General features: G+C 50.5%; 1 protein-coding gene across 1 annotated transcript in view; it reads left to right on the top strand.

Annotated features, from left to right (window-relative positions):
* WNT3A (wingless-type MMTV integration site family, member 3A) overlaps window positions 1-11931 on the top strand; it is a 74698-nt gene that overhangs the window by 55431 nt on the left and 7336 nt on the right. The window contains exon 4 of the mRNA XM_010847237.1: window positions 9836-10101. Within this exon, the coding sequence (XP_010845539.1) occupies window positions 9836-10101 (266 nt within the window). The remainder of the gene's footprint in view (window positions 1-9835; window positions 10102-11931) is intronic.

Here is an 11931-nt window from a genome sequence, read left to right as displayed (position 1 = left end):
AGAAGTCAACATTGCCCATGGAAGAAGTAGAGCCCCAGGTCTCAAGGGACCACAGGGGAGGCACACCCAGGTGAGAGAGGGCTGTCTCTCAGGCCAGAACTCAGCCAGGAGGCTTTGACAGGCAGGTCCTACAGCTCTAAACGAGGAGTCACATCCTACCCTGCCCCAGGCTGAGTCCCCACCCAGCTACCAGATGATAGCAGCCAAGCCCCAGGGACCCAGGGCCTCACTTCACACAGAAGCCAGGCCAGAGATGCGTAGCCCACTGCAGGAGCCTGGAGTAAGGGGGAGTAGGTGATGCCCTCCGTATTAGCCCTTTCCATGTCCCTCCAAGGGCAGGGAGTGTGTCAGGGACACCCTTGCCATGGTAAACCCTCTCCCTTCAGAACCCTGTCCTAGGACCTCCTTTCCAGATGCCTCTTGGGTCTGGCCACCTTCCTGAGGAGGGGCTTAGGAATCTGAGACCATAATGGAGCTTGAGTTCAGCACAGGAATGTATCAGAATCACCGAAGGATTCTTCACAGATATACATGCCCCCTCCCAGAACTGCAGCCCTGGGTCCATTGGTAGGTCTGCGATGACCACTGCTGGGGCATCTAGTTACCCTCAGAGCTTCTCAAAGGGTCCATTGTGTGGACCCCACAGACAGAATGCCCCAGGAGCTTGATTTCATTGGTCAGTGGTCAAATTTGAACCACAGTCCCCTTCCAGGAACTTCCCTTCCTGAGAGGTTACACTCATTCCTCAAATAAGGGATCCATGGCCCCTTCAGGCCAATGGGACCATCCCAGGAGCCCTAGGCCATCCCCTCTTTCTCATCCAGGACCAGCCTCCCACAGCCTTCCCCTCCCAGGAGAGGACTGGTGGGTCTCTCCCCATGCCCTGTGGCTGCAAAGTATGGGGCCAGCCTAGCAGGGCAGGTGGGTCCTCCACCTCCTGAAAGCCACAGCTATGGAGACAGCCTGGTGGTCATGGAGCCCATTGCTGGGGGATGCAGGAGCCTCTGCTGGGCTCAGTGCCCATGGCTGGGCAGCCTGGGACCTGGGCTGACTGCCCTGGGGCTCTACACCCCTCTCGGGCTGAGAGGGCCTGCGGGACCCTTTAGGGTGGCTCAGCAGAGACGAGCCACCTCCTTTGGTCTGGACCAGTTATAAAAGGATGTGCAGGCCTAGGGCAGGGAGGCCTCTGGGTGGTGCTTTCCTATCAATCCCTGATAAAAGGGCCTTCTGGGTAATCTCCCAGATGGAAAATCATCTCTGGGACAGAGGTCTTCTTGTCCACTCAGACCACAGTCAACACTTAATAAGTAGTTGCTAACCACTGGGGAAATGTTAAAGACAAGGACCTTGGAATATTTTTTGAACTTTCTTCAGCATATAGGACTTTGGAAATAAATCCTTTTTTGATATAAAAAAAAAAAAAGGTCCTTTTCTGAAATTATGCTTGTCATTTCTTATGTATCTTATTCTCTCAAAAAAGTGACAAAATTTCACAGTCCTATGTAATTTTTAGTACTTTTTAGTACTAAATTTTAGTACTAAATTTTTAGTACTTTCCAAGCCTATGAAATCCAAATCTGGAAACAGGATTTATTAGAATCCCTCTAGAGTTTAGAACTAGAGTTTTAAAGTTCTGAGACCCAGAGAAGTAAAGTAACCGCCAAAGCCCATCTCACACGTGACACTCAACCCTGGTACCCAAGGCTGCACTGGTCTCGGTGATGGTGCAGCCATGCCAGACAACTCGCGCTGCATGTCCCTCCCCCATCACCCCCGCCAGGACTGCAAGCTCTTACAACATAGTAACCTGCCGCAGATTTTACCTCTGCCCATCCATCCATCCACCATTCATCCATCCATCCATCCATCCATCCATCCATCAATCCATTATTCAGGCATCATCCACCCGCTGTCCACCACCCACTCATCCATTCATCCATTCATTCATCCACACAGTCTCCACCATCCACCCATTCACTCATCCATCCACCGTCCATTCATTCAGCCACCCCTCCATCCCAAACCTGCCCCAGAGCTTACATTGCCAAGCTTATTGTGTGTCCTTTCCCCCTATTCTCTTCATCATAAACTGTAATCTCCCAGAGGCAGGTGACCCAGCACAGCCCAAAGCAAAGAACCTGACTTGCAATAGCAGGGCCTCCCACTAAAGGAATGCAAAGATTCCTCTGGTTCACCCTTCTCCTCCCCAGTGCATGATTCCCTCCACCTAACAGTAGGTCATTCAGTTTGTGCTTAATTACCACCAGAACAGGTAGCTCCTTCAACTTTCAGAAGTCTAAGTTGTTAGAAATTTCATCAGAGCAGCAATCCACTTTCTCACAGATTTCTTACTTTGGTTCTTGAGAATGGGCACCTTGCATCTTACTTACCTTGTATTTCTAGTTGTGAGCCTAGCGTATGGCTCATTATAGACTCTCGGGTCCTGGGTGGGTGGATGACTGTTTTGATAGATGGATGATGGGTGGTGAATGAATGAATGGATGAGTGATGGATGGATGGATGTATAGATGGCAGAGGGATGGTAGATGAATAGATGGATGGATGGGTTGATTGTAGATGGATGGATTGTGGATAAATGAAAAAAGGGTAGCTCATCGATCCTTTGAATAAACTGAATAGATAATTGCTAATGAAACAATTATTAGCAGTTAGGAACAAAAAGCCTCTTGATGAGGTGAAGGAAGAGAGAGAAAAGGCCAGCTTAAAGCTAAATATTAAAAAACTAAGATCATGGCATCCAGCCATATTACTTAACAGCAAATAGAAGGGGAAAAGGTGGAAGTAGTGACATATTTCCTATTCTTGGGCTCTAAAATCTCTGAGGATGGTGACTGCAGCCGTGAAATCAGAAGATGATCACTTCTTGGCAGGAAAGCTGTAACAAACCTAAACAGTGCATTGGAAAGCAGAGACATTACTCTGCTGACAAAGGTCCGTATAGTCAGGGCTATGGTCTTTCCAATGGTCACATACAGTTGTGAGAGCTGGACCATAAAGAAGGCAGGGCACCAAAGAATTGATGCCTTCAAACTGTGGTGCTAGAGAAGCCTCCTGAGAGTCCCTTGAACAGCAAGGAGACCAAACCAGTCAATCTTAAGGGAAATCAAGCCTGAATACTCGTTAGGTGCTGAAGCTCCAGTATTTTGGTCATCTGATGCAAATAGCCGACCCATTGGAAAAGTCCCTGATGCTGGGAAAGATTGAGGGCAGAAGGAGAAGAGGGTGTCAGAGAATGAGATGGCTGGAGGCATCACCGATGCAATGGCCATGAACTTGGACAAACTTCAGGAGATGGTGAGGGACGGGGGGCCTGACGTGCTGCAGTACATGGGGTTGCAAAGAGTCGGACACAACTGGGCTACTGAACAAAAATGAAAAAATATCAAGCTTCTGGGAAAGATGGTTTTCTTGATGGAAGTTACTTGTCTTACAAAAAGACTCTTTTAGGAGATTCTCTTTCTTCTTCCTTTTCCCGATCAGAGATTGCAGTGTGGGAATGAGAGTCCTGAGCTGGCACAGAGCAGGCCTGAGGAGCCCTAACAGCTCGTGTAGGCACGATTCTAGCAATGCACCCCTCTCTTATAGGCTGTGTCCCTTCCTTCTCTCTTGACCTGCCATAGCCCATTCAAAAGAAAGCATTTTGCTGGTGATGGGGATATTTCCAGTCTCATCTCCAAGAACTAATTTCTTTACCCACAGGCAGAATGGTTCTCTCTCCTTATCTGTGTGTGTCTGCTGTTTGTGGCTAAAATTTTGCTGTAACTGGAGTTGCTGCTGTGCTTTCCCAGCCCATGACCTCAGGCGAGCCCTGTGCACCTTCCTCTCTAAGCTGAGACTACTCTAGAAGGTCATGAGTTTCTTGGTTCAAACCTTTGTGGAAATTTGATAAAAAACAATCTATCCAGAAAAACACACAAGTTTTCAGACATGCCCTGGAATTCAGCTCATGATTTGGGGAAGGTTATGTTCTGGACTTTGTTGGTATGTTACTGTTACATATTGACAAGAACTTTAGGTTGAAAGACTTCTGTAAGTCTACAATAAACCTCGTTTTAGGGATAGAGTAAACGAACACGTGGGCTTCCCTGGTGGCTCAGTGGTAAAGAACCTGCCTGCCAAAGTAGAAGACTCAGGTTTGATCCCTGGGTTGGGAAGATCCCCTGAAGAAGGAAATGGCAACCCACTCCAGTGTTCTTGCTTGGTGAATCCCATGGACAGAGGAGCCTGGAGGGCTACAGTCCATGGGGTCACAAAGAGTCGGACATGACTGAGCGACTAAAACAACAAACGATGAACACCCTAAAGCTTACCTATGGTTTCCTGGGTTAAAAGCCCCACAGCTGTGGGATGGCACCTGGGCATTCTGGGGGTCTTATACACAGCATCAGAATGTGTTTTAACTTTTCCTTTGGAAATAATTGTGTAGACTTACAGAAACATTGCAGGAATCCAGATCTCCTCCCAGGCCTCCCCATTGCTGACATGACACAAATCCAGCTAGATCCATCAAAACCAAGATCCGTCACTACTAACTAAACTCTAGGCTTTACCCAGATTTCATCCATGTCTCCACTAATGTCCCTTATCTGTCCAGGATCCCATCCCAGGTCCATGGGCTCCTCAGCCCAGCCCTTGCTTTTCATACTCTTGAAACCAGGAGGAATTTGGTTAGGCCTTTGCGGGTGTCTGATGTTTCCTGATAATTAGATCTTTAAAATGCCTCAAAGAGGGTGGAATTTCCTTGGGACACTGTCTTAGGAGGCACATGGCATCCACCCATCTGTTTTCTGTCCCGTTGCTGGTGACGGCAACCCCGATTTCTCTGGTGAGGAGGGACCTGTCATAGTTCCCCAATGCAAAGTTTCAGGTTTTCCCTTTGTGACTGATCAGCTTCTCTGGTAACTGCTTAAAGACCTGTGTCTTCAATTTTAAAAGGATTTTCAGAAAGAACCATCAGAAAGATGGTCAGAAAGAACCATCTTACTTTTTTTTTTTTTTTTGGCTTATGGTCTGTATTAGGCTTCTTTTCCTCATGAGCAATTTGAAGGCCAGCTCCACGGTGTCTTTGGTCCTCAGATCTTTATTTGTGAGGAGCCCCTCTCCTCATTTGACAGAAAAGGAAACTGAAGTACCCAGAGAAGAGAGAAGTGTGCAGGCTCACACAGACAGAGCAGGGCAGGAATGAGTTTTTCCCTCTAAGTTCAAGGGGGAACACCCCTCCCAATCCCCGCACATGCTTCCCCTCAAGTTGTCTGGAAGCCTTGGACTGTTTGCCTGAGCTTGCTAAGCAGAGATCTCCAAGCCCTGTGCAGGGCAGGGCAAAGCCCCAGGCCCGCTTTCTCTCCCCTTATCTCAGTAGCTGGAGAGGGGAGGTGAACAGGGGCTAGTAGAGGGTGCAGAGCAGAGGCAGAGACAGGAGGCAGAATCCTCCTACAGGGGCTCGCCCTGGGCCCTCTGGGGACAGGCTCAGAGGGACCTGGGGGGGCATATTTAGGACTCAGAGACTCTGAGCCTTGAGAAGGGCCACCAGAGAGCACACGGTAGAGGAGGCATCAGGCTGTGTGCAGTGGGTTCCAGGAATGCCCAGGACATACTGGCTCTACCCTGCCCTGGGAAGGGTGGTTAGGAACCCCCAGACCTCCAGCTCACAGCCCCTAACCCAGAGTCATTGCATGGGCAGGAGGGGAGACACCAGACCAGGACCCTGGAGGGGTGAGAATCATGTTAGCCCAGCCTCCAAAGAGTTGGAGGTGAGGGACAACCTGAGTCCTTGAGAAGACAAAATAAGGGTGTGGGCTCTGCTGAGTGGAAGAACAAGAAGGAAGGGGGTCTGTGTCCATGTTATGTGTGCCTTGAGTCAGCAAGAAGTGGCTCCAGGCTGCCCTGAAACTAATCAGGTTTATTATAAAAGGATAACAGGACAGGGGCTTCGTGTCTTCAGAGGCAGATGTCTGGCTGATGTCTGGGAAAGAGGACAGGGAGGCAAGCTGTCCTGAATTTATTCCAGGACAAGCTGAGTAGGGAGGGGCAGAGAGGCAGGTCCCCTGGGGTGGGCCTGTCCAGGTGTGCTCAGACCCTCCTGGACTCCTTGCCCCAGCCCAGGGCCTCTGCCCTCTCCTCTGACCAGTCCCTCGCTCACCAATAACCATCTGTGGGATGGGCCTGGGGCTACAGATTAGAAACAAAAAGTGAACACGACACAGCCCCCACCTCAGGGAGCTTTCAGGCAGAATGAGTTGTGAGATGGTCCTCCTGAAGCCCTTGGGGAGCCCTAGCGCTCCAGGGCCAGGCGTGGACTGAGCCCAGACTGCATCCTTGGATCCCCAGGGAGCAGGGATGGGGACACAGCAGACTCACAGCAGCAGAGAAGCAGCTGGAAAGAACCCAAGGGAAGGACGAGGGCTGAGTGTGGCTGGAAGCCAGGGAGTGGTGATCAGGGCTGAGAGGGTAGCAGGTGGGGCAGAGTCAGCCTGTGTGTGAATCAAGCAAGGACACAGTGGCAAGGACTGGAGAAGGGGCTTGACAGGGCCAGATGGGCTCTGGACAAAGCATTCCTCCTACAGTATGTATAGGGGGATGTGCATACTTGGTGAGTGTGTGCATATATGTGTGTGTCTGTGTGTGCATGCGTATATGGGTATGAGGTGAGTGTCTGTATGTGTGGATGGGGTTGGGGGAAGCTGGAAGCTGGAGGCGCCTGTCCCAACTAGGATCCTCTTCTGGTGCAAGTGGGAGATTCTGAGGTCTGGACTCATGGTTGAGAACAAGGAGAGGCAAGATGGGCCACGGCCATTTCAGGAGGCCAGAGCAGCCTTCAGACTTGGGTAGATCCCAACCAAGCTGTCAGTGGGAGGTTGATGGGGGAGAAATGGGGAGTCCTTCCTGGGTTTGTGACTGGGTGCTTGCCACCTGGGAGTTTCCAGAAACAAGCAGGTGTCCAGGCTTGCTCTGGGGAAAACATGGGGAGTATATAGGTTGGCTGTGGTCTGCAGAGGACCATCCAGAAGTGTTGGCAAATCCGTAGAAAGAAGTCACCAAAAGCAGGGTGGAGCCTTGCAGCTATCAAGAGGCTGGTGCCTAGGGCACTTTCTCAGACACATCCCACTCTGTGTGTTCCTAGTGTAGGAGTAAACGTGCTTTTCTCAGGTGTGTGTGGATGTGTACAAAGCTGTGTGGCTGAGTCTGAGTGTGTGCACACTGCTGGCCGGAATCCTATCTTACCACTTCCCTGACTCTGCTGCCTGAGTTTTGGGACACATATCCTTGGCTGCAAACCTGGGAACAGGTAAGACCATGCAGTTGGAGGAAGTGTGGGATGCAACCCCAAACCTCTGCTTGCTCCCCAGGGTGGAGCCCCCTCTCCATCCCCCTCCCAGGGAAAAAGCCTCCTGAGCGTTGATGTGGAGTGAGGAGGTAGCAGCCCCCTGGGATGACTCTCCTGTAGCCATTTCGAGCCCTTGCATGGCCCAGGCCTGCGGTGGGGCCTCTGCCCAGGAAGAGCTCAGGGAGAAAATGGGGCACATACCCTTTGCCAGACACAGAAGGCCCTGGTTGGTCCTGTTCCTACATCTCTCCAGCTCACTCCTCAGTCCATAGCAATTTTTTTACCTGGGATTTTAAAATTCTTGCTAATCAGCAGGTAAGCTCCATGAGGTTATCTTGCTCCCTGATGTTTCTCCAGCAGGGTTTGGCAAACAGCAGGTGCTCCACACACATGTGGAATGGTGATTTGAGGAGTGAGTGAGTTCTATCAGTTCATACAGGACCCAGGGTACCCGCAGGACCTGGTCCTGCACCTGGAGCAGATCATGGCTTGGTGCCTTGAGGAAATGTTTGCACACACTCAGGAGGCATGATGCGTTGATGCATTCATTCATACTGTCTGGGGAAGCCTGGCTGAGGATCCAGCCTCTGCAAAGTCCAGGCTGTCCCCCACATGCCCTGTATTTCCCTCTGGTCCTGCCAGCCCAGCCCCTCCCCACCTGGGGCCCTGACTTTGTGAGCCCCCATGCAAAATACCCCTGCCTCCTTTTTTTCCTCTGCCGACTTCCTGCCTGTCCTTTGAGACCAGTTCCTCTAGGGTTCTGTCTGCCAGGGTGAGGCGAGGCCTCCCACACCCAGAAACCCCCTGCAGCTGGCCTCTCCAAGGCAGGCCTCTGCTGACTCCCTCACATGCCTGTCTGATCCAGTTCAGCCCCACTGGCTTTTTCTTCCTAAGCTTCAGCCACCCCCCATTGGCCTTCTAAAAACAAATGCCACATCCCCTGACTCAGTTCCTCCATGTGTAGAAGGAGAAGGCAGCATTCAGGGGCCCAGGAGCTCCAATATCAGGTCAGAGGTAGTCTGCCAGTTCCTGAGGGGCATTCAGCTCCAGACCCAAGCACAAGGGGCCAGCATAGGGCAGAGTGCACTTGGAGGCACTGACCTTCAGACGACTCCAGAAGAGGTGGCCCTTCCGCTGGGCCTCTCAGTACCTGGTGTCTGAAGTGAAGAAGGGAAGGGTGTGCAGGCAGTGAAAGAGGCACAAGTGGGCAGCGTGTGAGCCAGGAGCCGCACCCTGGCAGGGCTGCTGGAAGCTTCCAACAAGGACATCTGGGCACAAGGGCTCCACCATGGGTTAGGAGGACACTAGAAGGAGTATCTGCCTTTTGTCTCCCTTTTAATCAATCCACATAATTTGAGATTCATCCACTCTGTCTTTCCTGGTATGCTAAGTAGAATTCCACTTCATAAATATGCCACAGGTTTTAATTGAAATATAATTGACATATAACATTATAATTAGTTTAGGTGTCCAAAATAGTGATGGGCTTCCCTGGTGGCTCAGATGGTAAAGAATCTGCCTGTAATGCAGGAGACCCTGATTCAACCCCTGAGTTGGGAAGATCCCCTGGAGAAGGGAAGGGCTACCCACCCCAGTATTCTTGTCTGGAAAATCCCATAGACAGAGGAGCCTGGCAGGCTACAGTCCACGGGGTTGCAAAGAGTCAGACACGACTGAGTGACTAACACTCCTACTACTACAACATAATGATTCAGTGTTTGTGCACACTGGGACATGATCACCACAAAAAGTTTAATTAACATCCATTACCCCACACAGTTACAAGACTTTTTCTTATGATGAGAACTTTAAGATCTATGTTCTTAACAATTTCCAAATATACAGTATAAATTCTAGTTGCCATCTGTAACCCACGACTTATTTACCTTATGACACTATTTTTCATCCGTTCACCTGTTGATAGACATTTTAGAACTCAGTTTAGGACTATTACAAATAAAGTTGCAGTGACATTTGCTTCATGGTCTTTACATGAACACAGGTTTTCTCCAGGGTTAATACTTTAGAGGCGAATGACCAGGTCATAGGGTAGGTACATGTTTTCAAGAAGCGGCCAAATCGATTTCCAAGCGGGAAGCACCACTCTCCTTCCCAGCCAGCAGTCTACAGCGTTCTGATTTCTCTACATCCCCACCAGCACTGGTTATGATCTGACTTTCTGGTTTCAACCGTCCCTGCGGTTCTCCATGACAAGTGATGCCCAGCATCTTGCCTTGGCTCCTTAGCTCTCCGTATACTTTCTTTGGGGAAGCTCTCTCCCCTCCTTGGGTCCTTACTCAGGGACGCGCGCTCCTGTCCCACCGCAGCCCTGCCTCCCCTTCACTGTACCGCGGTACCGCGCTGCGAGTCTAGCACCCGACGCCCATGTGGGTGCCCAGGGCCCAGCCTGGGAAGAGGCAGCCGCGCCCCCCACGGCCAGCCCCACCCAGCCATGCCGGGTGCTGCCAAGCAAGTCATCTCTTTTCGCAGCTACTCGGGAGTCCGCCTTCGTGCACGCCATCGCCTCTGCCGGCGTAGCCTTCGCGGTGACGCGCTCTTGCGCCGAGGGCTCCGCTGCCATCTGCGGCTGCAGCAGCCGCCATCAGGGCTCGCCCGGTGAGGGCTGGAAGTGGGGCGGCTGCAGCGAGGACATCGAGTTCGGCGGGATGGTGTCTCGGGAGTTCGCAGATGCGCGGGAGAACCGCCCAGACGCTCGCTCCGCGATGAACCGCCACAACAATGAGGCTGGGCGCCAGGTACGTTTGTGGCCCCCTTCAGTCCTGGGGGTGAAGCAGAAATCCCTGAGACCACACCCCTGCGGGGCTCTGGGAAACAGAACTTTCTGAGTAGGATGTGTGCCGTGGCCCCCTGAGGGGTGTGGCCCGCTGGAGGCAGGGTGGTGGGCCATGGGAGGGATGTATCTGATGGCCAGACTGGGGGTCTGCTCACCTCCTGCCCAAGAGTGTCTGAAACACAGGGCTGTCCCGTTGCTCCACGAGGTCTAGGGCATTCTCACAGGATGGCAGGTCTGCCTGTGATGTTGGGGTCACAAGGAAGGAGGGACGGGAGAAAGTCCTGCTCCTGCACGTTCCCGGAGGGAGACAGCCAGGCTGCTACACCACAGTGTGGTAAGTTCTCCAATGAAGAAATGCACAGACACACACGCGCGCAAGGTGATCTGGGCATAGTGGAGAGGTCAGACCCAGACTGGAGTCTCAAAAAAGACTTCTAGTGACAGAGGTGGTGAGTGGAGACAAGCAGAATCATTGGCAGACAGGGAAGCCTGGTGTGCTGCAGTCCACGGGGTCGCAAAGAGTCGGACCCGATTGAGCGATTGAGTGACCGAACTGAACTGAAGTGAGATGAGGGGAAGCCAGGAGAGTCTCTGGGTAACCCATCGTGAAAGAATGCACAGAGTTAGTTCAGGCGGAATATGGAGAACAGGGAAAGAAAGATGTGGGGAATGGAGAGGCTGCCAGAGACCAAGTTGTAAAAGGATTTGTGAGCCTTTTTGAAAAGCACTTGATTAGAGGGTCAGGGGGGAACTGCTGATAGGAAGTGATGTGTGAGGGGCTGGAAAATGTCCAGTAGAGTTGGCTCTGACCTTGGCCAGTGAAACTGGGGCATTGCAGAGGGCTGAAGAGAGAACATTTTAATTTCCAACAACAGGGAACTTGGTGACTCATGTTAATCTTCTGACTAAAGATGAGTACAAATGTAGGATGAGACTAAAAAGCACCATTTACAAGTATAGAATACTCACGTGATGCAGTTACCTGACTTATCACAGGCAAGAAGACAGTGCAGTGCAAAGGGGGACATGGTCTTTTCAATAAAGGATGCTCAGTCAGCTGGATAACAATATGGTAAAGAATTAATCTTGACCCCTGCTGCTGCTAAGTCGCTTCAGTCGTGTCCGACTCTGTGCAAACCCAGAGACGGCAGCCCACCAGGCTCCCCTGTCCCTGGGATTCTCCAGGCGAGAACACTGGAGTGGGTTGCCATTTCACTTCACACCATATTTAAAAAAATCAATTTCCCGTTTCCAAATAGGAAAGAGTAGACAGAGAATGTTTAGAAGAAAATAGAAGGAAATATCTTTGTGACCTCGGAGTAGGCAAAGATTTCCTAAACAGGCCAAAAAAGCACTCATAATGAAAGAAAAATGTAATAATGCAGAGTAGTATTAAAATGTATAAAACCGCACCACCACGAAACTGAAAAGGCGATCCATACAGGAGGAGACATTCACAATATATATACTCAACCTGTATATTAAAGTTATAGTATAAAAAGAACTCTACAAAGTAATAAGAAAAAGACTGATAACTCAATAGAAAGTTGGCTAAAATATGGAAAGCCACTTCACAAAAGAAAATCTAGACATGACCAATATGTGTGAATATGTGAAAAGGTGATCAATATCACTAGTCATCAAGGAAATGCTGTTGGAATACACGCCCTGGCAGGAAAAAAGATAACAACTGGAAGAGAGCATGATGGGAGTTTCCAAGGAGCTGGTGTTCTGAGGCTGGTAATTTGTGAAATTTGGTCATATTTCATGCTTATGACATATAAACTTTTGC

This window comes from Bison bison, unplaced genomic scaffold, assembly GCF_000754665.1.
Source record: "Bison bison bison isolate TAMUID 2011002044 unplaced genomic scaffold, Bison_UMD1.0 scf7180017864248, whole genome shotgun sequence".
In the NCBI taxonomy this organism is placed as follows: domain Eukaryota; kingdom Metazoa; phylum Chordata; class Mammalia; order Artiodactyla; family Bovidae; genus Bison; species Bison bison.
The sequence above is the reverse complement of the archived record's forward strand: the minus strand, read 5'-3'. Positions and strand labels throughout refer to the sequence as shown.